Below are 26,585 nucleotides of genomic sequence, written 5' to 3'. Positions count from 1 at the left end.
CCATATTCTATATCCTATAGAATAGGGAGCGCGCAGCGCGACCATATTATCAAAGTGCGAAGCCAATAGGGAGCGCGTTGCGCGACCGTATTCTTTCAAAGTGAGAAGCCAATGAGGAGTGCTTAGTGCGACCCTGCGACCGTATTCTCTCAGTGAGAAGCCGATGGGGAGCGCGTAGTGCAACGGTAGCACTCTTTCTGGTGAGAATTTTTCTTTTACTAAAATATTCTAAACCGTGGCAAAGCATGGGTAACCTGCTAGTACAGGATTTTTTTTTTTTTTTTTTTTTTTTTTTTTTTTTTTTTTTTTTTTTTTTTTAAGCATCTGAAGGAAATGTAGGTAATAACACAAAATTATAGAGGAAAAAGAAAATTTAGAGATAACAATAATTCACAACTTACTTTTTGCACTTAAATCTATGCTGCCTCTCAATACCTTCTGGTCGTTTCAAATGGAAAACTTCATCTGGTTCACAGGTTAATTTGTGTGCATGCTTTGGACCATCTATCACTCGGGCTCCATCTCGTCTTCTTAATGGCAATTTTTCAACAGCACAATCTAAAGAACAGGAAACATTATAGCTTTTATGGGCAGGGTTTTGAATAGCATGTGAGAAAGTAAAGTTTTCTAGCTAGCTACTACATAAATGTTGAAAAATGTTGAGTTTAAGTAGGTAATTAGAAGTTGCAGATGTGAGAATGTTGTGCTGATTGAGTGAACTAACCGAGTTTGAAATAAGTAGAAAATCAGAGGAACAATGAATGTGGGGTCATTGGAAAAGGAGGTGCAAGAGAGTAGACTGAGAACATGTAGAGAGGAGAAACAGAGTTAAATAGGTGAAAAAATAATAACAATATAGAAAGTAATAAATTAAAAAACAGAAACTAACCACACATGGGAAGAGAAAGAGAGGGAGACCAAGACTGAGGTGGAGAGATAAGGTTGAGGAAGAATTGTCCTTTTTAATTAATTGAGAGAGCAGGCATTGACCTTTTTAATTTTTACTTAAATGACATTCAACGGTTGTTTGACTGAGGTGGTAGTTTCATTACCTTTGTCAAATGTTTATTTGTCCATGAAATCACAGTGATTTTTTTTTTTTACATAAATAAAGTAAGTAGGGCAGGTAGGTCTTTTATGTATTTTGAATTATTTTTTTATTTTTGTTTCTTGTTCTTTTTCTTGTGTTCTTGTTGATGTAATTTTTTATTACTGGGTTGTATGACCCATGAAATAAATAAATTAAAATTGTATATTCTTCTTCTTCTTTATCTTTGCCTTTTCTTATGTTCAGATGGGGTCAGCATTTGTTGATGGCCTCTCAATCAGCTTTAGAGTGATCGCTTTGAGGCCAACTGGTTTTGACTAAACAACATTTTCCTAATGCCCTTTGCACTCAACCTTTGCTATTGATATACAGTCGAACCTGGATAAACGAGACCTGGATAAACAAGAAATTTTCAAATCCCCTTCATTTTCGGGCCAAAAACCTGGTTTAACGAGAAAATAAAACCTCTATAAACGAGAAAATGGCCCCTTTTTTGCTAAGTCCCACGCTCATATAAACAAGGCAAAATGGACCTCTATAAACGAGAATTCAAATCTCCGAGCCTCTGTAAACACACAGTAGAATTACTAGGTAATGCAAATGCAGCCCATTCCAAAATGTTTGCTGATATGGAGAAGAATGTTATGAAGAAACTTGATACACGCAGTAGTAATAGTAGTACGAGTAGTAAACCTAAAATTCTCTATAGCGTATATGGTGATAGTCATGTTCGATATATCCCGAACGTTATCAGCAAACAGTGTGACTCATTGGTGAGCTGCAACCACTACACAAAGAGTGGAGGTGTTTTTAGTGACATTTCGGCGATTCTTCGTCATGTTGACACGCCTCGGAAAAATGACTGGGCCATAGTGATGTGTGGCTGCAATGACATTCAGAACTACAAGTGGAACCAAGTCAAGGATTCTCTTGACAAAATAATTGACAAATTTAAAACTTGTAAACTGTGTCTTGTGAGTATACCCTATAGATACGACAAAGCTCATCTGAATAGCAAGATACGGGATGTGAACAAAGTCATCATGGATTATGTCAAGTCAAAAAATGAAAAAGTGCGTTTCCTTGAGAGCACTGAAGTAGTTATCTATGATGACTATGCTTTGGATCTGCTTCACTTGGGACCTATGGGAACTGACAAGATATGCCAGAAACTCATAGAAATTATGACAAAACCTGTTGAGTCCACATCTAAATCCAGGACCACTTCAACTCATGTTCCTATGAAGACCAAGAGTAACAGGCGTCAAGTTGGACATCATACTAAAGTGAAACCTGTTGAGTCCACATCTAAATCCAGGACCACTTCAACTCATGTTCCTATGAAGACCAAGAGTAACAGGCGTCAAGTTGGACATCCGGAGAAAAGGGCTGATGCCGGTGCCGGTCAAAACACTGCGCCCGTTCCTGAAAAACCAAAGAAGAGGACAAGGAGAAGGAAACCTAAGCACACTCCAAGGAATGAACAGAGAAGAGAATTCATGGATAGTCGGCGTCGTGATGGCGGCGGCGGTCAGCGGTCAACTCCGGCAACTCGGCCCCAGCTTGTTTTCAATACTGGTTCCAATCTAGGTTCAAGGCCTGGGAATGGACCTAAAAATGTTTCTCCTGTTTATGTAAACTATGATTTTATATGAAACCTCTTTAAACGAGAAACTCCTTAAACGAGAAAAATGACCTAGTCCCTTGGGTTCTCGTTTATCCAGGTTCGACTGTAATTTGTATATGTGGAAGGTGTATAATATGAAGAAGATTTGTATACCTATTGAGAGAAAAGGAATGGAGAAGGGAGGAGGCATTAGATGGAAGGATATGGAGGGGTAGAATAAGGGAAGGGGTACTTGTGCAGAAGTCTTGTCCATGGAATATTGCTACCAAAGAAACTGGCACAAATGAGCAGTGACCCTGGTTATTATAGGGTTAGGTATACAAGCTGGGTCCATCCCTCCGGGAATTTTTTTAGCCCGTAGTTTATTCGATTGTTATTAAAGAAAATCAGTACTTATGTACCTACCTACTTGTTTAATATTCAAGCCGTAGTTTATTCGATCGTGGTTAAAGAATACCTTTGTACCTACCTAATTTGTTTAATATTCAGTTTATTATCATTCTCGATTTGATTTTTTTGATTTTACTTTCATGTAATGATTTAAAATCAAGACTAGAGCCCGTTCTCCCTTTATTCCCAATATAAGGTTTAAGTCACCCATCCATTTATTGGTCTTGCTTGGCATAGCTTAACATAGGTGATGCTAAAACCGGTCTTAAATGATCGACTGAAGTGTTATCTAAAACTTTCTTGAGTTCATAGGTCGTCGCGACAAATTTCGAGATCAGAGCTCATTTGTGTGAACTGAAGTGTTGTGTTATCTAAAACTTTCTTGAGTTCATAGGTCGTCGCGACAAATTTCGAGATCAGAGCTCATTTGTGTGAAAAAAAATCCCCCAAAAACCAGTTTTTTTGGTTTTTTGGCTATATGGTTTTCTGGACAAAATTTGCACCACCATTTTCATGATCCTGGTAAAAAGACCTTTAATTTGATATATAGGTCGACCAGGTTTGGATAAGTCCTTCTATGGGGACAGACACTGAAGCGAATACAATAGTCCGTCCACTATACCTTTTATTATTAGTAATAATAAAGGAAGGACAGACTAAAAAGGAGCTTTTCTTTTCCACAGACGTGACTTCTGCATAATTACCAGGGAATGTAATATCAACCTAAAATTGGATTGGGAAAAGGGGTAATTATTCAGAAGCCACAAAAATGAAAAAGAAAGCTCATTTTTGTGTTTAACCTAACCCTATAATAACACTGATCAATGCTCATTTTTGACAGCTCCTTTGGTAGCAATTTTCCATTGACATGACTTCTGAACAAGTACCATAAAAATTAAATTAAGTATTTTTCTTACCTAGGATCAAAGTCATCTGTCCACATACACAGTAGTAAATGTGCAATGGTTTCTCTTCACCATACTCTTCTTTGTCTTTTGTGTCGGAGCAAACTATACTTCTTGAAATAACTTTGGGCATGATCTTGATTTCTTGTTATGGAGAATAAAAATCAACACTTCAAGAGATCAAGAGCAAATTAGTTCAATATTCTACAACAGTTCACAGTTCTCACATTATCAGAGCATTTTTTCTAGTACTTTTTTGACAAACTTACAAACTAACGATAAATATAAAACTACTAAAACCAAACAAATTAACAAATCTCAAAATTCTCAAATCTTGATTTTCGATTTTGAAAATTCGCGCCAGAAAAACAATGCTCCCCCTGTGAGGATGCATAAGGCCGTGGTTATGAACAGGGCCATCGTAGGCCATCGTCGGCCTTTTTGCGTGTAAAGTTGGCGGGAAATTCGAATTTTTGATTTTTTTTCCGCAACTTGTACAATCTGAATTCATTTTTTACTTTTTATCTTTAGTTTGCACGTTTATATTATACTTTTCATTTATATTAGCTAATAAAAACAAGCAAATTACAAAGCAAACAAAAATAAATATAAAATGAATTTTAAAAATTGCCGCCGGGACAGCTATCTCACGTCGTCCGAGCTCATCTCAGCCCTGTTCATAAACACACCCTAAAACATTCGGTGCAGTGAGATTGCACATTGCTTTCCCACGTTATTTACTGAAAATCGCCGAGATATTTCCCCACAACTACTCTTGAGTTCTGAGGCCGACTACACCTTTGGCCCGGCATTTTCCACTCCTATAAATCAGAACTAGTACAAAGGCTCTAGATCTCTCTTTTTTTTTTAATATTTTAATTCTCTAAATCTTCTTTCTTTCATTCTTTGTATTCATTTTCCTTTAGGTATTTTATTTCTCTCTTCATTTTGGTTCTTTTCTTTTCTTTACAATGTGTGAACTAAAGTGTGTTCAGAACGACTATTATTAGGGTGTTAGATTTCAATATTATTTTGTCTTAGCCAGTCCCTCAATTTTAATTTAAAAAGTTTATCAAGTGCAAAATTTCTCATTTCTTCAGGAACGTTTTGATACTTTTGATAAAGTTTGAATCCCAAAAACTCCATCGACTTTTGGCCTTTTTTAGTTTTAAATTTTTTAATGTCTAAGTTTCGACTTCGAAGTTGGTGTTTGTGTTCTGTGTTTTATGTATTTTGTTTTATTTTTATGTATGAAGGAAACACATATTCTTGAGGAAAAGTTTGTGCATTGGCAAGACATCTAGAATAGAATAGAATATACCCTGTCTATACTGCCATCTAGTTCTCTGTACAGTTTTTCTGTTGAGTATAATACCTATCTCTTTACGGTAAATAATTTTTAAAATAGAGTTTTGAGCAGTATTGAGATGATAAATAAGGAGTGTTGGGTCTGCCCTGCCATAGCAACATATTGCATATTCAATGATTGACTGGGCTAAGGCAAAGTAAAATTGTTTCAGGAGTTTTAGATTTAAAAATGTTCTGAGTGTTCTGAAAAGATGTGAGTAGGATCTGGCACAGGGGAGCGTGTTGAGGACGAGATTTTTGTGGGAATTTTGCTATAAATCCCACCATTAAAAAAAATACCCTGAGGACGAGTGAAATTACATGGGATTTTTATTGTCGTCCTCTAACAAACATAAATAGGTACCTACTGTCCTACTATTAAACTTTAACCGAAGATGTAAATAAATATGTAATCTAAGTTTCGATTTTTTTTTTTTTTACATGGGAAAAAGTGTGGTAATGGACGATTTCGACCGTAAAATCTCCAATTAAAGTTTAGTAAAATGCACCCATTGCTTACACTGTTTACTCAGGTCTTAGGTAGTTTTGGTAGGTACATAATTACATATTATTTACACTCTGTATCGTCGTAAGATAAGAGCCAGCCTAGGCGGCGGAAAATCTCCAATCAAAGTTCAGTAAAATATGCACCCATTGTTTACACTGTTTACTCAGGTCATATTATTTACACTCTGTATCGTCGTATAAGGGCCAGCTTTACTCAGGTCTTAGGTAGTATTAGGTAGGTACATATATTATTTACACTCTGTATCGTCGTAAGGGCCAGCCGTTAGCGCGTTGTACTAGCACTCTGCTGCACCTCCTAGGTCGTGGGTTCGATTCCCACCCTGGGCAAATTTTTCTCAGAAGAAAAATTCGTTCTCGGAACAGCTGGCTATCCTCCTATCCTGTCATTCTTCTCTCTTCAATTTCGAGACGATAAGACCTCACTACCTTAGATGTTAAAGTTCCCTCTATCAAACCTCTGAAAAAAAAAAAGAAAAAAAAAAACAAGTTTAATGTACGAACGTTAGTCAGGGTTGCAAATTTTTGCTTTAAATTACAATCCTTGGTACCTTCCTCTAATCTAATAGACCAAATTGGTCCATATGGTGCCAACATAATTGTTTCATATTGTTTCTTTTTCTTAATAATATAAAAGGGTAGGATGGTTGTAGACTGTGGTTTTGAGCCCTAAGTAAAGAGGAGGAACTAATAATATAATTATTGGAAATGAAAACAAATAAATGTAGGTATTTTTAAACACATTTAGGATCTATTAAGAAATTTACAAAGCGGGTTTTGATATGTATAAAAAAATAGTAATAAGATTTAGAGAAGAGACTGAAAAATATGGAGATAGAAGTCCAACTTAGAAATTGAATTATATCGCCGGATAATTGTCGATATATCGACGATATATCGCCAAAAAAATATATCGATATATATCGATATATCGACGAAAAATATATCGATATATATCGGTTTTCGATATATCGCAACATCCCTAATTGGATTGGAGAAGAAAAGCTAATTATTTTTATTTTGTGATCTGTGATCTCATCACTCATCTTCTATTGTCTATTGTCTTGTTTTATTAGAGTTCGAGTTCATTATTCATTTGTTTATTTTATTCACTGAAATTTGAACAGAAAGAGAAAGGGTGCGCCTGAAAAACACTGACAACGGCTCAGGGTAGGTAGATCTCATCATTTCCAATATGGTGAATATGGTAGAGATGTGTAAAGACTGACTGACTGAATTAAAAGACTTGAATCCCACACAAAGACTGAATGACCTAAACAGTCCCTACTCAAAATACCCAGTCCCAGTCCCAAAACTCCCTTTTTGGCAATCTCCGTTTACGAATAATAACGATCTTTTTTTCTTTTCTCTTCCCGCAATCTGCCTCTCCCCTCTCCCTCTCCTCTTTTGCGTGTTCATTGTGCGTAATGCGTATGGATGGTGCATTTATGTGATGCACTACCATGCGGCGAGTGGGGGAATGTCTACTCTACTAGGTAAATGGAGCGATCTGATTGGTTACGCTGAGATGCAAGGACTACTTCTATAGTTCTATACAATCACTCTAGATTTCAATCCCAGTCTTTCCAGTCCCTGTGTACAATCCCAAGCATGTACCATGTACCTACACTACCTACTGGGTTTGTTGAGATTTTACACAGGGACTGGAAAGACTGGGACTGAATTAAAAGATTCAACTCCCAGGGCGGACTTGATTGTAATGAATTAAATCAACCTTGGGACTGGGATTTTGCATCTCTAGAAAAAAGAAAATTTGAGTAGGCCATAACACCGGCCTTGGTTGTTGGATTGAGCTCAAACTAGTGATGTGTCTCATGAAACTGTTTCGAAACCGAGAATACGGATCCGGTTTCATGAAACCGCTGAGTTAAAGTTTCGAAACTTGAATTATGACACCCTATGAAATCTCAGACTCACAACTCTAGTACTCTAGTAAAGACAGAAGCCAGAAGTGCAAGCGCACTACAAACTATGTTGATACCTACTGAGACTGAAACCTAGGTTTCAGTTTCAGCTGAATTCAGCTCCCTGCTTAGTCTGCTTCGTTACGTAACAGACCCGAAAGTTTCAGGTTTCAGTTTTGAAACTCAGATCCGAAACCTTAGAGCGTTTCGAAACTTGGGATCCAGAGCCCTGAAAAGTTTCATTTTTCCCATCACTAGCTCAAACAGTACTACTTACATTCTTTAAGACCTTTGATATGCTGTATCACAAGTAGGGGCTTTTGAGAGAAATAAAAGTAGGTCAATTGTTCTTCAGTTTTTTTCCATTTGAAAAATTCACAGTGGTTGTTGAACTCTTTGAACTGACAAGATTGTCAGAGAGCAAGTAGCAAACAGAATTCAAGCCGAAGCAAAATATTTTTGTATGAACGCCTAGAAAATGCAATGTGTATGCAATACGGAAGATACAGCAAGTCCCTGGTGGTTAATCAGTGGAACATCTAGGTCAGGGTTGTCCAACCTTAGGGCACCCGAGGGCCGCAAGAGACCAAGGTAGAGAGTTGGCGGGCCGCAAAAACTCAATTCACGGGGGGGGATGGCCTGGTGTAATGTAATATATAATTGATGGTACCTAGAATTAGAAACTAAGTATGAAATTTGTAAGGTAAACTGGGATAATTTTTATAAATTTGAAAATTTTCATGCATTAATTATTTTATTTAGTATATTTACTGTTATTTCCCATTTTCGTTCAATTTTTTTAGGCGGCCTTCGTGGGCCGCAAAAATGAGCTCGCGGGCCGCGGGTTGGACAAGCCTGTGCTAGTACATTATACAGGTTGACAGTCCCCCCCCTTCTTCTTCTTCTATAGGTGCATACTACTATGATAGTAGGTACATAAAATTAAGTTTATGTATGTGCAAGTTTTTGTTTTAAGGCCTACAATTAAAAGGAGGAGAACTATTGATAGTTGGCACCATAGATAGTTATCAATAGTTTTCAAAAAACTATCGATGACCATTGATAGCTTTAGATAGTTTTTTTATTACATTTTTTACGAGATTCTAAAGGTCTTATCCCCCAAAAAGACCTAACCTAACCTAATTTAAAGAAAATTGTTAACTGTACACATATTAATTTAGGTCACAGGGTTTTATTTCAACTTTATTTTTTTATTATTATTTTTTTTTTTTACAAAATATATTTTTTTACACTTTTCACTTCTAAAATGACCAAAACAAACGAAAAATGTACAGAAAAAAACTATCAATAGTTCTCCTCCTCTACTACAATTAAGAAAATTGTAAACACCAAGAGGTAAAATACAATAAAAATATATTATTATTACAAGTGTCCATGGGTTGCATTGAACCATAACTTGTTGGCTGTGGGCCCAGCAAATGAAATAGTAACATACCCCAAGTGCCAGGTAACATTCAGTTAATCAGTGGCGGACACCGGGACCCACCGGTGAGTACGAAAAGTGCAGGATACCAGACTGACCCCGAGCCCCCTTGTGTCCATTGAGTCAAGTTGTTTTATTGATAGACTTGCAGACAAGGAAAGGGAACTCATGCAGGCCCGGGATAAGATAAACAGTCTTCAAACCACAGTAGAAAAAAAAAAAAAAAAAAAAAAAAAAAAAAAAAATGGTAGGTAGTTTTTTCCTAATCAGATGCACACTTCCATGTTTGTGGAAACCTCACTGGAATAAACCAAGAATAAGTCTTTTGAAAAATATTGGGTACATCTTCTTTAAGTGTTTTACTTATTATTGTTGTTGTCATTGTTGTTAATGTACACACAAAACCAATGACTCAAAACTTGGACCACTTTGTGTGGTCAATGACAACTCCAGATCTTACACCTCATCTTTTCACCAAAATTGTCATTCAATCGCAAAGCACAGTTCAAGTCATCTAGCTAGCACAATGCATTTCATAAAAGTTGGACATCATTGTTCTTTACAAATTCTGCAATGGATTCATAAGGCAGAATATGCTGAGAGCCTTCATCCAGTACAAATTCGTCCTCCTTATTTTCACTCATATCTCTTATATACACATTAGCCACATCTTTCCCAGCTCTCAAGAACACATATGTATTCAGATCAGGTTTTATGAGCTTCTTGTTTTCTTCTAAAGTTCTTAGATTTGGTGGTAACATATTTAAATATTTATCAAAATGATTATCTATTGATTTCAGGTATGATTTTGCATATTTTAATTCATCATGAGAGAGGTACATGTTATCTGAACTCCGTTCAAAATCCTGCTGTACAATATCTAAGGTAAATTTTTCAATCTTTTCAATTCTAACTCGTAGATAACTTGTAATTACAAAACGAATCCTTTCTATTTCCATTCTATGAATTTCAATTCGAATGTCATCTTTCCTTAACTTTTCAATATTCTCTTCCATTTGTTTGATTTGCTCCAACATGCAGTCTATGTATTCCACTTTATTTGGTAATATTTCTGGGCTAAGTTTTTCATTTTTCCAAGCAGTCTTGATTGTTTCTAGGACTTTCTGAACAGAAAGACAGTTTTCATCTTCATTAGCAGCCGGTTCTGTTTCTATTATATCAAATAGTGAGTTACCTGCAACATTCATTGTGAATGTCTCCTGGGAACAAAATCAATATGTTACAATAAATCAAAAATTAAGTCAAAACTATGGGTTCTCATTAGAATTTCTCATGAGAAATTGATTTTTATCCAATATTATTATTATGTTAAGGCGGTCTCTTCCTGATCCCTTGTGTGCCGCGTCCATTTTAATTTAGGACTATTGCACTTAGTTTTTATCCAATAAGTGGGACTTCCTGGAACACCTTATGGAGGGAGAATATCAGCTCTCCCTTCTATAAGAAGGTAGAATTTTCCATTTTAGCCCATTTCCTTTTTTTATAAGAGGTAATAGAAGAGAGTTTTCTGTTATTAACTTATTATCAATGAAAATCCCCCTAAATTAAGATAAATGGATCAATAACTACCAAATTATTGAACCTTTTTTGTGGACGTACCTACATAAGCCTTTAGCCTTTACCTTTATGTTCAGGTAGGTACCTACCTATAAAAAAAAAAATCCAATCCAGGTTGGCAGCATTTCTCTTTAGAAAATGGCCTCCTTCAAGAGGGTGGGGAAGTTGAGAAGTTAAAGAAGTTTGCAAGTTTGCGTTTGATACTTTTTGACAGATTGATGGCTTTTAACTTTTCGTTTGAACAAAATTCTTTTTAATAATGTCAGGTTATCGAAGAGTTAATTTCTATGAGCTTTGTCGGTTATGTACCTCCAGTGAAGGAAATAAAACTCACATCTTCCGGGATGAAGGCCGAAGGAGACAGCTCCCCACCAAAATACAAACTTGTCTCCCTCTTCAGGTAGGATGATTTTCAACCCCTACAAAAAGTCCCCTTAGACCCCTACTTTTCCTCTTTTTTACTTTTGAACTTGTAACTTCTTGTTCTCCGTTATCAAAACACTTCGAGCGCGTATCGTTTCTTATCAGTTGAACACGAAGAAAGCACGAAGAACGAAGTTATTACCTACTTCTTTTATTAAAAAGTTTTTCCAGATGGGATACTTTCGATTTTACTTGACCTCTGATACAGTCCTCCCATTGGTAGGTACCTACATGAGTTTTTTTATTATGAACCACCAACCCCCATGGTCTTAAAAAACATTACCCCCATCAAAAATGAAAATGTGAAAAAGTTTCAACTGAAAACCAAAATAACAGGTAATAATATTAAAATCTAATAACTTTTGATTTCATTATGAAGTAAGGTAGTGCTCTGCTCCGCCAAGTCAAAACAGTTTGAGCAGACTACTAAAAGATCCAGTAGCTAACCATTTTCAGGTAGTTGTAGAGCAAATGATGAAGAAGATTTCAAAGTTCGTTTCTTAAGTGCTAATCAATTAAAATATGTGACTTGTTTTTACTTCGCGCCTTTTAAAACTTCACTAGGAACACTCCTTAAGCAAGTATCTTCCCTCTTATAAAAGGATTTTTGTAATGTCCCATTGACGCGCCTTATGCACAACTACCTTACTTTCCCTTCTATGATAGACAATTTATAGCATTACTTTGCTGTCAGTAATACTGAACCATTAATTATTCAGAAGTCATGGCCAATTGGCCATCCTAGTCAGTTTGAATGGAAGAGCATCTGCCTTGTAAGTTGTAAGCACTGGCTGTCGGTTCAATTCCTGCCCAGGGCAGATTTTATCCTCTTTCATTCTCGATTCTCGGAACAGCTTAGGGTTCAACAGCTGGCTTTCTCCTTCCTGTCCTGTCTTCTTTCTCTCTTCGATTTCCGGACGATGAGATATGACCCTAGCAGTTACAGTTCCTTCTTAGAAAAATTAGTAGTCATATCAATTTAAATTTTTCTATAATAGAAAATACTTACTTTAGCAGTGGTCAAAATGTACTAAATGTAGTTTTTAGTTTTACGACTTACGATTCTAGCACTTTTGTTGGTTTCGTTATTGGTTTAGGTAGGTAATTTTCTACCAATACCAAGTTAACCACACTGTTGCCAGTAGTGTATAAGTGTATTTTCCTTTCATCCTTTCATAAACAACGCGACGTTGCCAACTCTTAAACTGTACTTTTTTAAACAAATAAAAAATTTATTTTATTTGTTTTTTCTATTCACTTTATTTGTGTCATAAAAAATGCAAAAAGGAGCTTACGCTTACGACTAAATAGTCCGCAAGAGTGTGCTAGCAAGTAAACTTAAAATGATTTGTTATAAAAGAAGATTAACAATTAGATGAAGGTCACAATGTAATTAATTGATTTGAATCTCACACAAGTGTTGACACGGCTATTCAAGTTTCAAATTTCAAGAATTATAAAATTAAAAATAATAAATTAATTATAAAATTAAAATTGCCGCTCAAAAAAAAACAAATAAAACATGGCGGATAAATAAGAAAAAATCCTATTCGAAATACCTATTTGAAAAAATATTTGTAAATAAATCGAATTCGTTTTGTTTGCATGAAAAAATACGACTATTATTGGACCAAACGGTTCCAACCGGTTGTATGAATGGAGTAAAAAAAATCGCCCATTGCAGATTGTGCCAATCGCCAAAAGTTTTATTCTGAATAATCTGAATACATTATTTTATTATTATTTTTTATTGTTTATTATTAACTTATTATCAATGAAAATCCCCCTAAATTAAGATAAATGGATCAATAACTACCAAATTATTGAACCTTTTTTGTGGACGCTCAGGGTATTTTTTTTAATGGTGGGATTTATAGCAAAATTCCCACAAAAATCTCGTCCTCAACACGCTCCCCTGTGCCAGATCCTTCGAAATACCTATTTGAAAAAATATTTGTAAATAAATCGAATTCGTTTTGTTTGCATGAAAAAATACGACTATTATTGGACCAAACGGTTCCAACCGGTTGTATGAATGGAGTAAAAAAAATCGCCCATTGCAGATTGTGCCAATCGCCAAAAGTTTTATTCTGAATAATCTGAATACATTATTTTATTATTATTTTTTATTGTTTATTATTAACTTACAGCAGAGGACCCGCCACCGACGGAGCCCCCACCACAAACAGCAGCAGAGGACCCGCCACCGACGGAGCCCCCACCACAAACAGCAGCAGAGGACCCGCCATTGACGGAGCCCCCACCACAAACAGCAGCAGAGGACCCGCCACTGACGGAGCCCCCCACTACGGAAAAGATTTACACGACCGCTAGTCCCGACATTTGAATCAGAGGCCGGACGACAAGTACGAGAACCCCCACCCTGCGAAGCGCGGCGACTCACCCTATGCCCAATCCTGCGTCTCTTAGTAAAATGCCGAGACTTCGGTGTCAAAATATCGTGGTAAACTCTAATGCTTACTGAGTCCGAGACGTCAGATATATCATCCGACTGAGGCTCGTCAGTACCTAATAGAAAAACCTATTTGTCATAAGAGGTGGACAATCCCACCCATAGTCATAATCATAATATACCCACGGATAAGGTCTAGCATTGTAGGGATCATAACAATAAGGGTCATACAAATTAAGATTAGGGTATGAAAACACATTGTGATTAGGTCTAGAATTATACTGGCCCTCCTGATTACCATAGTGTGAGTATGGAATCCTGCTAACTTTCCGTGCATGAGTACGAGTACGATTTGAACGTACTTCGTTTTTCCCCTGAGATTTACGAGAAAAACTTTTGTTCCTATGAGGACTATTCCTATTATTATCTGACTTTAAAAAATAAAGTACAAACTAATAGAGATCTCAAGTTAAGTAAAACCATGTAAAAAAACATCAAATTTTTGATCATTTTCTGGTGCTGCCTCTTTTATTAGACCAATTTTAATGGTTGATGATTTTTTTTGTGAGTGGTTAAGTAGTGTGCTTTGTCATAGTTTGCATGACCACCAGAGGCACCAATTGTTTAAGGGCTGGTAAAGTTCCAGTTTCATTTAAATGCTTAAACTTGAAAATAATAATATAAAAAAATGTCCATACAGGGTGGTCAGATTTTTTTATATCTTATATTATAAAATCAAGATCCTTTTACATTTCACACACTGATTGCTCTATCTCCTGAACCACAACACCTAGAAAGCTGAAATTTGGTAGGAATATTCCTTTTGTGGTCTAGGTGTGCAATAAGAAAAGATTTTGCAAAAATCTAAACCAATCCTGAGATATCAATTTTTGATCGCTAAAAACTCCACCTTAAGAAATACACAGAGCGCAGAGACTGTGGGAGAGAAATGTTCTGCTCTCAACCAACATTTTGAGTTTTGTTTATGTTTCTAGTTTGATAACTATGCAGCTAATAGGGAGTGCACAGCGTGACCGTATTTTTTATTATTTTCTACAAGTTTGGCCATGCCTTTTCTACAAGTTTGACCATGCCTCGGGATGAACTAGCGGGATTCTGGAGCAAAGTGGCAGAATTCAGCTAGTATATATATATATATATAGTCAAATCATAGATCCAGGAGATCAATACAAGACTTTTTTAGTCTATGAATATATGCCCTAAAATGCTTCTTAACCAAAATATCAAGAAAAAAGGGCAACTGTTCAACTTTCTCTATTTTTTTCACTAATACTCACCTTTCATTTAGGAGGTTACCTAGAATGAAAATAAAATAGTTGGAGGCTGTACATTCAATAATGAAACCAAGATTTTGGACCAAGTTTTCTTTTAGGAACACAGCTGTTGATCTTGGAATCTACTTTCATCTAGCCTGTGTAGTGACCCTGCACAACTCTGCTGTAGTAAATTTTGAGCATTCTAGCTTGAATACAATTTAATCTGTATACCCAAAGCTCCACAGGCATGGATTTATGATAATGGCAGGTGTGGGTTTGTAATAATTAATAAAGGGTGGGTTTCACCAACAGGCTGTTAGCTTGACAGGCCTTCTTTAAACATGGTCCACAAGACAGCTTAGGTAAGTAAGTATACCAACTAGCCACTTGAATAAAAATCTGGTGTGAATGTTACATGACTTTCTATTACATAATGGGAGTAAAAAAAAAAGTAGACACAGGGGAGTATTGGACTGGTAACTTCTCAACTGTAATTTGGATAGGTAGTAATAAAAGTAGCACCATTTGATTTGGTGTAAAAAATCACATAGGATAGAATATTCACTTGTGAATGCTTTTAATATCTCTTGAGTACCATTTCCAAAATACATAAGAGTCAAGCAACATTGACTTTGGTTAATATCTGGGTGGGTGACTGTCATTTTCTACCAAATTGTTACAGTTGTGTCCTAGGACTATACCAGGAATGCTCTATGCAACAAACCATTCTTTTTATTTTCCTCAGAGTGAGGGTGTGTTTATGTACCGGGCTGAGATAAGCCATTAAGCCTTCATGATTGTGTAAAGTTGGCGGGAAATTCGAAATTTTGATTTGTGTGTTTATGTACCGGGCTGAGATAAGCCATTAAGCCTTCATGATTGTGTAAAGTTGGCGGGAAATTCGAAATTTTGATTTTTTTTTCCACAACTTGTACAATCTGAATTCATTTTTTTACTTTTTATCTCTAGTTTGCACGTTTATATTATACTTTTCATTTATATTAGATGTTACAAACAAGCGAATTACAAAGCAAACAAAAATAAATATAAAATAAATTTTAAAAATTGCTGCCGGGACAGCTATCTCACGTCGTCCGAGCTCATCTCAACCCGGTACATAAACACACCCTGAAGAAGAAGAAGAAGCAGAGGAGGAGTCAGATTCATTAAAATAAATAATGGAGTGGTTACAAATGGGTAAAAATTATAAATAAATGGTCGATTCCTGTGTAAAAAGTTGGGAAAAATCCAAATCCAAATAACTGTAAAAGGTAGAAAATTCAATTTTTATTTTCCGTTCTAATGAAAGAGTTCAAAGATGTGTGACATCAGACTTTGTTTAGGTAGCGCCAGTATGCAAGCACGATTGCGGAAGAGCAGAAAGAAATGCGCAGAAACGTATGCGCACAAACACATTAATGTGTTGCCTGCAAAGGAGCTTTGCTTGGGACATTTGATGTGACGTCATCGCCTACGGGAGCGTAACCCGTGACGTCAAAGTTCACGATTTACCGGTATTTTTTTAATCGATTTATCTCGGGATCTAGAAGTCGTAGAAGAAAAAAAAAATTCCGTTGGTCCTCATTTTTCCTGCTCTATCATCTATGACTTTGAAACATCACCCAAGTGACCCAAGTAAGCGCAACTGATCTATTGTGTACCTATATATATATTTTTTTTCCTTTACAGATTCAAGAAGATGACTCCCTTCCCAAAACTGTTTGTAATCTATGTCTGGATAAAATAGAGGAGTATATATCATTTCGACAGTCAGCTGTGAGTGCTGAAGCCATGTTAGAAACATATTTTACATCACTGAGATGTTCAGATGAATACAGAAGATCTGAGGGGAAAGTGAGCAGTGTAAGTATTGTATAGTCACAGCAACAGTTTAAAATATGAGCCCTGATGGCTTCTGGGGGTGAAAGTGGATGTTACTAAACTTCTCGTTTTTGGATTGCAAATATTTCAACGGGTTACTTTCTGGTGTTCTCGTGTTGACCCAGCACCTAAATGGGAAGCATTGTGTCTCTTATCGCCCATCTGATGAGGGACATACTACGGGATGGGCATGCTATGACACAGACCATATGCATCTAATGTAGCAGTTGTTTCATTGCTAAGAGTTAAAAACGGCGGTGAAACACCTATCTTTTATTTTACACAGTGAAAAAAAAAAAAAAAAAAAAAAAAAAAAAAAAAAAAAAAAAAACCTATCACAAGTATGACCGCATGTACATCTGTTGCTAGTATTAATATAAGGAACTGGAACTACTTGTATCATCCAGTCATTCCAGTCTACTTAACTTGCCGGAATGATAAATATTATATTATTTGTTATAATTCTAGCCGGAGGACGAGCAACATGAAGAGGTGACTCATGATACAGAGGAACATGAAAACAGAGATGACGCTATGCAGTATGTTCAGTTCAGTGGATACAATAAGGATCATAGGGAAGACAGGTAATTTTTTTCTTTTCTAGATAATAAATGTAAATGTATTTACATTTATTTTTATTATTCCATCAAGATATTTTCTAGATAATCTCCTTTTTTTTCATACGAGTATATTGTATACATCATATTTATGTAAGGCAGCCAAGTTTTTTTATTATTATTATTTGTACGAGTACGATTTGAACGTACTTCGTTTTTCCCCTGAGATTTACGAGAAAAACTTTTGTTCCTATGAGGACTATTCCTATTATTATCTGACTTTAAAAAATAAAGTACAAACTAATAGAGATCTCAAGTTAAGTAAAACCATGTAAAAAAACATCAAATTTTTGATCATTTTCTGGTGCTGCCTCTTTTATTAGACCAATTTTAATGGTTGATGATTTTTTTTGTGAGTGGTTAAGTAGTGTGCTTTGTCATAGTTTGCATGACCACCAGAGGCACCAATTGTTTAAGGGCTGGTAAAGTTCCAGTTTCATTTAAATGCTTAAACTTGAAAATAATAATATAAAAAAATGTCCATACAGGGTGGTCAGATTTTTTTATATCTTATATTATAAAATCAAGATCCTTTTACATTTCACACACTGATTGCTCTATCTCCTGAACCACAACACCTAGAAAGCTGAAATTTGGTAGGAATATTCCTTTTGTGGTCTAGGTGTGCAATAAGAAAAGATTTTGCAAAAATCTAAACCAATCCTGAGATATCAATTTTTGATCGCTAAAAACTCCACCTTAAGAAATACACAGAGCGCAGAGACTGTGGGAGAGAAATGTTCTGCTCTCAACCAACATTTTGAGTTTTGTTTATGTTTCTAGTTTGATAACTATGCAGCTAATAGGGAGTGCACAGCGTGACCGTATTTTTTATTATTTTCTACAAGTTTGGCCATGCCTTTTCTACAAGTTTGACCATGCCTCGGGATGAACTAGCGGGATTCTGGAGCAAAGTGGCAGAATTCAGCTAGTAAATTTCCGAAGGTTCAAAATGTACTTATATGAAAGCAGTACAAATCAAATGTGGCAAGAGTGAAAAGCAACCATCCTGTTTTCAAGATAGAGAAGAACAACTGTGTTCAGTACCCATTGACCAAATCTACAGAGTGTTTATAAAGTTGACGCTAGAGTTGAGAAGCAGAAATTAGGTTAGTATGTATTGTATTTTATCTTTTAAAATACCATCTTTTGAAGTACTTGCCAAATTTTGGCTGGAGCCATGGTCAGCCCCAGGGGGTTCAACCTCAAAATCCCAAATAAGAACCCCCTAATTGTGACACACCATGTTAAACAGCATAATACTCGTATACTGTGACAGGTACCTATTTTGGTAGGTGAACCTGTCGGGATTTAACGTCTCACGACGGGGAAAGGTTTTTTAGAACGAAGAAACAAACAGGAGTTTGGGAATGGTATTTATTTAATATGTGAAACGCGGTCAAACTTTCTTGACTTGGCGGGGCGGAGCGCTACCGCGCTCCTTAATTTATTATATTGGTAATGGAGAATAAAATATAAAAATAAATAGCTCAATAAAAAGTTAAAGGATAATAACTCAACTCTTATGATTAGGGAAATAATATTTAATAAATTATTAATAAATACCTACGTGGATCTTACCTTTCAAACAACCTGCTGTCTCTCCGTCCAAAACCAGTCTCTACTGCAATATCCTCTCCTGGGATCCTCTAGGTTCTAGACCGAAGCAAAAGAGCACTAAGTCAGGAGAAACTGTCTGGCCGTGGCGTGACAATACCAAATTTTTTGGTACATGCTTGAGCTCGATCCGACAACCAGGGCCAGAGTTGTAGACTAGTCAATTTTTTTAATTTTTTGATGTTCTTCTACCAATAGGGGAAGCACCAAAAATGGGAAAATTCATATTGATTCACATTGAAATTCAGACCCAAAAATCTAAATTTCAAAACATCCATTTTCACCCCAGAGGCCATCATTGCCAAAAGTCTAAATTTATTTTTGGACCTACATATTTGAAGCACAAATCACCGATCAATATGAATTTTCCATTTTTGGTGCTTCCGCTATTGGCGTGAGAACATGGAAAAATGAACATTTGAATAGGCCACAAATCTGGCCCTGGTTGTTGGATTGAGTTCACATATACCAAAGAATTTGGTTTTTTATGCTGTTTATGTAACATGGTGTGTCACAATTATGTGGTTCCTATTAGAGATTTTGAAGTTGACCCCCCCTGGGGCTGACCCTGGGAAATTTGGCGAGTACGTCAAAAAATGGTATTTCAGAAAATAAAACATTACATACTCTAAATTTCAGCTTCTCATCTTTAGCCATTCAAAAAATATTCAGGGGTCTTTGGACTTTATAAACACTGTATAGACTCGAGTGCCTATGCTAATAGGTAGGTACTCAGAGTAGGTAGGTACCAAATCAAACAAACATTTAATTAAAATTTTAAAATATGTTTAATGTATCTGTTGTGTTGTCAGCTCCCATGGCATAGAGGTTACTGCGCTCGCCTTGCACACTGGAGACCCGGGTTCGATTCCCAGTGGGGTCAAAAAATTTGTATCATGCAAATGATTGATGCCGTGACTGGCTGTTGCCGGGCCCACTTAGCCTCGTGAGGAAAATGAGTACCTAGCTATGTAATATAAATGCAAATAGTAAGCAGTGACAGCATGGTAGGTAAAAAAACATTAGGTGCTGGATTATTGAAATTTTTGAAAATCCTACTATGCTGGAGTAAACACCAAAGTTATGATATAATAACACAAAGAAATGGCATTTATTTATTGTGTTTTTGTAAATCCCAGGTTTATGTGAAAGAAACCAACAATGATGGACAAGCTCAAGAGGAGCATCCAGAACTGGAGGAACAGCAGCAGCAGCAGCAGCAACATGGTGAAGTTTTGGGTAAATCGGAACAACAGCACAGCATTAGTGTCGTCAGCAAAGCAACGGATTCTGTCATCCAAGTTGTCAAACCAGAACATCACAGCAGTGTCGTCACTTCAGTACCAAGATCCAACATTAGTTTTGTTGATAACCAGAATGGTATGTAACTCTTGTACTAGAATCATTCGAAATACAATTTCTTGGCTACCCTTTAAATTCTGAACTAAAGAAAGTAAAAACATGGGGATTATATATATATAATATTATTAATATTAATATTAATATTATTATACAATATATAATATTATATTATTAATATGTTATGCAATTGCAATATAATTAAACAAGAAACTTCTATAAAATATCTTGCTGTACATTTGGGATAAAAACATGAAATGGAAAACACAAACCCAATACATCAAGAACAAATTGAATTCCAGTAATGTATCAAATGAAGCATATGAAAAAGTTTTACCACTAACAACGAAATGCATGATATATAAAACTTTATGTGAATCTATATTAAGATATGCCATTTGAAAGTTATGGATACCACCTCAGAAGAAAATTTAAAGCCTATAAAATCAATGCATAAAAGAATACTCAAAGCAACATATATCTCCTTTTACAACAAAAGAAAAACGAAGAGGAGGAAAAAAATGAAATTCTATAGAATACTGAATTTCCAAAACTTGCAATAAATTTGAATGATAGTAAACACTATTATGAAGACATACATAGAATAATATATGAAAAATCCATACAATACAAGGAATACACATACTTAACACCTAATACAAGAAATCAACTATGGGCAAAACTACAAAAAATATATCAAGTACCGAACTTGATAAATTCATTACCAAATGAACTTGAGAAAATTATAGACAGTAAAAAAGAAATGAAATTGGAGATACAAAAACACCTTTTAGAAACGGAAACAATGAAATTTGACAATATAATCAAGAAGTAGAGGAAGAAGAAGAATAAAATGAACTATATCATGATTATGATAAGAAATTAAAATGTTATGATTAGTATATATATTATGTACTGTAATATAGTAACATTAGTATGAAAATTTGTATTATTAACTTAATAATACTTATATTATTATTATTATTATTATTATTATTATTATTATTATTATTATTATTATTATTATTATTATTATTATTATTATTATTATTATTAGCTTTTATGCTGTGTCGTTTTGCAACTCTATATTTAGATATTTGAGGTGTCTCATGTGAGAGATAATTAGTTATAAATAAATTTATGATATAGACAAAAATAAAAAATAATCGTATTCTCTTTTCCGAGATAAAGTTATTTTTTACGTAAATATCACGCCGCAAAATTTGCCCGCGAAAAAAAAACGCAATTCAAAAAAATCCAACTTGGCAACACTGGCGTGTGACATGGATATCGCGCAAACCTTAATATACTACTATTTCTCCCCAATATCTTATCTGGGAGAGTGACCGAATGGTCAAGGAGCTTGACATACTACATATTGTAAAGTACTTTTTTTTTTTCTTCTTTCTTCATTCTGGGACTTTTTTATTTACTTTCTATTCTATCGCTCACCCTGTGAATTGGGGAAAAATAATAAAATGGTCAAAGAGGGATACTTAGCATTTTTTCACCCCACTTCTAGCATTTTTTCACCCCACTTCATGCTTGAAAAGAAAAGAAGTTGAATGAACAGCGCTGAAGGCGAAATGTTTGAAAATTTTGGTCTACAATCCATGGGAAATCCAGTAAAAATTCATAAAAGGATCATTTTTACATAAGGGTAATTTCTTCAAATATCCATGGATTCGTCTAAAAGTCGTTTGCTTACCCACGAGAGGGACTTGAAAATAGAAAGTTCGCGGACAGGATCAAATTCTTTGGCAGGCCCGATTTGACCTGCGGGTCGTTGTTTGCTCATGGCTGATGTAGACTTGAAATAATCCAGTGATAATTAATTTATTCCATTCCACGAACAGGTACAAAAACGATTACATTACCAGTGAATATATCACAAAGTCCAATCAAGTTGAGTGGGAGTAACACGATGGTATTGCCAGTCTCTATGGAAGGCCTACAGAACTTGGTGCAAGCTGGAGCATCTGTTCAAATTGTTCAACAAAACGAAACAGATGGTAGTACAAGACTTCAATCCTATAGATATGTACAGGTAAGCAACGCTATAACAAAACGAAACAGATGGTAGTACAAGACTTCAATCCTATAGATATGTACAGGTAAGCAACGCTATAACAAAACGAAACAGATGGTAGTACAAGACTTCAATCCTATAGATATGTACAGGTAAGCAACGCTATAACAAAACGAAACAGATGGTAGTACAAGACTTCAATCCTATAGATATGTACAGGTAAGCAACGCTATAACAAAACGAAACAGATGGTAGTACAAGACTTCAATCCTATAGATATGTACAGGTAAGCAACGCTATAACAAAACGAAACAGATGGTAGTACAAGACTTCAATCCTATAGATATGTACAGGTAAGCAACGCTATAACAAAACGAAACAGATGGTAGTACAAGACTTCAATCCTATAGATATGTACAGGTAAGCAACGCTATAACAAAACGAAACAGATGGTAGTACAAGACTTCAATCCTATAGATATGTACAGGTAAGCAACGCTATAACAAAACGAAACAGATGGTAGTACAAGACTTCAATCCTATAGATATGTACAGGTAAGCAACGCTATAACAAAACGAAACAGATGGTAGTACAAGACTTCAATCCTATAGATATGTACAGGTAAGCAACGCTATAACAAAACGAAACAGATGGTAGTACAAGACTTCAATCCTATAGATATGTACAGGTAAGCAACGCTATAACAAAACGAAACAGATGGTAGTACAAGACTTCAATCCTATAGATATGTACAGGTAAGCAACGCTATAACAAAACGAAACAGATGGTAGTACAAGACTTCAATCCTATAGATATGTACAGGTAAGCAACGCTATAACAAAACGAAACAGATGGTAGTACAAGACTTCAATCCTATAGATATGTACAGGTAAGCAACGCTATAACAAAACGAAACAGATGGTAGTACAAGACTTCAATCCTATAGATATGTACAGGTAAGCAACGCTATAACAAAACGAAACAGATGGTAGTACAAGACTTCAATCCTATAGGTGGCGGTGGTGGTGGTGGCGATGGTGGTGGCGATGGTGGTGGCGATGGTGGTGGCGGCGGTGTTGGTGTTTTACATATATAATGGAAGTACAATGAAGTTTGTTTTCATCATTTCAGCTGCCCACATCTCAAGGATCTGCCACTGTCGCTTTAGTCCCCTCTACGGATCCAAGGTTTAACTTCGTCAATACAATAGATCAATCTGAAGCTAGGGCGTCTTCTGTATCTTCAATGGCAAGTAATATTACTAGAATAATCTAATGGAATAGAATAGACCTTGTTTATCCTGCCTGAATAGGACTTTTTCCCAACAGTTTGAACAAGGTCCAGTATATTTGATGGGATAAGAACACATCATGTATGAGAGTATAATATTCAAGTCTCAACTGGTTCTTTTCTCGTCCGGGGCGGATTTTATCCTGATGGGATAATGTTTGTTCTCGGAACGGCTGGCTTTCTCCTATCCTATCTTCCTTCTCTTTTCGATTTCGGGACAATAAGACCTTTGCACTTACAGTTCCCTCTGTCAAATCTTTTAAATTAAATAAATAAAATGAAATGAAAAAAAAAAAAAAAAAAAAAACCTATCACAAGTATGACCGCATGTACATCTGTTGCTAGTATTAAAGACCTTTGCCCTTAAAGTTCCCTCTGTAAAATTTTTTAAATTAAAAAAAAAAAAAAAAAAAAAAAAAAAAAAAAAAAAAAAAACCTATCACAAGTATGACCGCATGTACATCTGTTGCTAGTATTAATATAAGGAACTGGAACTACTTGTATCATCCAGTCATTCCAGTCTACTTAACTTGCCGGAATGATAAATATTATATTATTTGTTATAATTCTAGCCGGAGGACGAGCAACATGAAGAGGTGACTCATGATACAGAGGAACATGAAAACAGAGATGACGCTATGCAGTATGTTCAGTTCAGTGGATACAATAAGGATCATAGGGAAGACAGGTAATTTTTTTCTTTTCTAGATAATAAATGTAAATGTATTTACATTTATTTTTATTATTCCATCAAGATATTTTCTAGATAATCTCCTTTTTTTTTCATACGAGTATATTGTATACATCATATTTATGTAAGGCAGCCAAGTTTTTTTATTATTATTATTTTTTTAGATATAGTTTTATGACCTACGAGTCAGATGATTTACCTCTTATCGGGATTTTATTGACTCCTCAGTTGCCCTCCCAATGCTGAGTGCACCCGAAATAGACAGCAACACACGTCCCAGCCAGGCAGTCACCCTTCCAACGTTACTTAACTTCAGCAGTCCATCAAGAATTGGTTTCATTGAAATGTGCTTATAAGCACTGATAAAAAAAAAAAAAAAAAAAAAAAAAAAAAAAAAAAAAAAAAAAAAAAACTGACAACTTTTCAGGTTGGGTAGATTCAGTAGTCCACTCCACATGAAAAGAATTGTTCGATGAAATAAAATAAAAACAACAACATGTTGAAATTGTATGTAAATGTGCGTCCACAACAGTGACCATTGAGCCTAGCTTTATTGATTTCCTCAGGAATATGTCCAACATCAGCGAGTTTCTGAAAATCAAAACAATGACAGAGTCTCCTCCTCCTGCTGCTCAATCTTCTCTACCCAGCGACAGTGTGGCCATGTGCGGGAATTGTGGCAAGATGCTCATGTCTAACGAAGAGATGACACATCACATTGCGACCTGTACGAGCAATGTTCAGACCCCTGGTGTTCTTGTGCAATCTAACAATCAAGATGTGGTCAAGTCAGGAGATACGGGGGGAGGAGGAGGAGATACACCACTCAACTATCCGTGTGATATGTGCAGCAAGTCATTCCGACGCAAGGAACATTTGTTTCAACACAAAAAACTTCACACTGGTGAGCATATTATTAAAATTGTATAATAGTGCTTCTGTGAACTTTATGAACTTTGTCTGGCTAAGGAACATTAAACAGGGAGAATACCAGCTTGAAATTTTCCCGCCCAGGCCCAGGGCGGATTTTATCCTGAACGCATAATGTTCCAGATAACAATTGAAAATATATGAGTGGCCTGTGGCAGCAAGTGTGGTCGCGCTGTGACCCCTAAAGAGGAATCTCCTTGGTGGAAAAAAGTATGATAATAAAAAACAAGTAATCTAGCTGTCTCTAATGTTACTCAACTACTGAATAATGTTTTGCTCTCAGGTGAAAGACCATTCATTTGCGGCACTTGTGGCAAAGCGTTCTCCCGGAAAGAACATCTCCTGCGACACGGCACAAGTCATACAGGACAGAAAATGCATCCTTGCGATATCTGTAGCAAAATGTTCAGCAGGAAAGACAATCTGCATAAACATAGGAAGACTCATGGGATCTGTGGCCCCTACGTGTGTGATTACTGTGGTAATTATTTTATACATACTACATATTATGTACTTTACTTCTTTGAATATTGACAAATAGTGGGTGGATACATGTTTATGATTTGAACCTGAGCTATCAAAGTAAGGTAAATAACACATCAGGGAGGATACTTTTTGGGTGGACTTTGTGTTTTTAAGGGATGATGTGTATTTCAGGTAAATCATTTGTAGTGAAGCACTACTACATGATGCACGTCGCCAATCATGGTTGTGCAGAGAGTAAGGAAGCTGCAGCCGCTGCAGGAGATGGGTCTGCCCCTACACCATTCCAATATAGATGTGACATTTGTTTCAAGACATTCGTGTCTCCCGAGTTCCTCAAGACACACAAGGGCCGGCATAGGAATAGAAAGAACATTCAAGTGATTCAACTGAATAGACTCAGCACTGATGAGAATCAACATCAAGGTAAGGAAAGACAGGATAGGAGAAAGCCACCCGTTCCGAAAACGATGCGCCCCGGGCGGGAATCTAACCTGTGGCCTAGGGCTTACAAGGAAGACGCGCTATCAATCAACCTAACTAAGCTAAGTATGTACAAGTATGTATGGTGTACTTTGTGCTGTGTTTCAGATCGAGCTGACAGAAGAGAAGAAAATGTTATGATGGAACCAGATGACACTAACACATTGGTTCTCAAACAGGAAGTAGATATGATCGCAGAGTCCGAAGAACCACAACAGGTTAATTTTATTTCCAACACATAAATCTAGAATTAGAAAAGCCAACCTTAACCAGGGTGTAAAAACATCTTGTGATGTCAGACGG

At 36.0% G+C, this 26,585-nt stretch overlaps 3 protein-coding genes and 1 long non-coding RNA gene across 9 annotated transcripts in view; 1 reads left to right on the top strand and 3 right to left on the bottom strand.

The window, feature by feature from the left end:
* The window catches only part of LOC103508508 (UPF0428 protein CXorf56 homolog), a 6,694-nt gene extending 2,393 nt beyond the window's left edge, over nt 1–4,301 (bottom strand). Inside the window, exons 1-2 of the mRNA XM_008473063.3 lie at nt 3,983–4,301; nt 402–558 (exon numbers count right to left, since the gene is read on the bottom strand). Coding sequence (XP_008471285.1) covers nt 402–558; nt 3,983–4,103 — 278 coding nt within the window. The 5' untranslated portion in view covers nt 4,104–4,301. The remainder of the gene's footprint in view (nt 1–401; nt 559–3,982) is intronic.
* LOC103508507 (zinc finger protein 184) lies at nt 147–26,585 on the top strand. Of its 5 annotated transcripts, none has more exons than XM_008473062.3 (11): nt 147–200; nt 10,012–10,096; nt 16,592–16,765; nt 20,157–20,397; nt 22,233–22,423; nt 23,537–23,653; nt 24,268–24,383; nt 24,953–25,290; nt 25,600–25,797; nt 25,974–26,225; nt 26,391–26,585. In XM_008473062.3, the coding sequence occupies exons 2-11, from the start codon at nt 10,052–10,054 to the stop codon at nt 26,522–26,524; spliced, it is 1,806 nt and encodes a 601-aa protein (XP_008471284.1). In that variant the 5' UTR covers nt 147–200; nt 10,012–10,051; the 3' UTR covers nt 26,525–26,585. The 5 variants fall into 5 exon arrangements, with proteins under 5 accessions (XP_008471284.1, XP_026678900.1, XP_008471282.1 ...); XM_026823099.1 differs by lacking the exon at nt 147–200 and adding an exon at nt 5,490–5,531; XM_008473060.3 differs by lacking the exons at nt 147–200; nt 10,012–10,096 and adding an exon at nt 10,930–11,189 and having other exon boundaries at nt 26,391–26,584.
* Nucleotides 1,636–2,419, bottom strand: LOC113467105. The gene is made up of 2 exons (XR_003391297.1): nt 2,342–2,419; nt 1,636–2,242 (listed from the first exon to the last, which is right to left on the bottom strand). It is a non-coding gene; the product is annotated as an uncharacterized LOC113467105 (long non-coding RNA).
* LOC103508506 (DNA replication complex GINS protein SLD5) lies at nt 9,456–12,385 on the bottom strand. 2 transcript variants are annotated; one of them, XM_008473059.3, is made up of 2 exons: nt 12,273–12,385; nt 9,456–10,431 (listed from the first exon to the last, which is right to left on the bottom strand). In XM_008473059.3, exon 2 carries the CDS (start codon nt 10,417–10,419, stop codon nt 9,745–9,747), a length of 675 nt encoding a protein of 224 aa, XP_008471281.1. In that variant the 5' UTR covers nt 10,420–10,431; nt 12,273–12,385; the 3' UTR covers nt 9,456–9,744. The 2 variants fall into 2 exon arrangements, with proteins under 2 accessions (XP_008471281.1, XP_008471280.1); XM_008473058.3 differs by having other exon boundaries at nt 12,222–12,379.

This window comes from Diaphorina citri, unplaced genomic scaffold (assembly GCF_000475195.1).
Source record: "Diaphorina citri unplaced genomic scaffold, Diaci psyllid genome assembly version 1.1 scaffold405, whole genome shotgun sequence".
In the NCBI taxonomy this organism is placed as follows: Eukaryota; Metazoa; Arthropoda; class Insecta; order Hemiptera; family Psyllidae; genus Diaphorina; species Diaphorina citri.
Note: the sequence above shows the minus strand (reverse complement) of the source record. Positions and strands in the feature narration are given on the sequence as shown.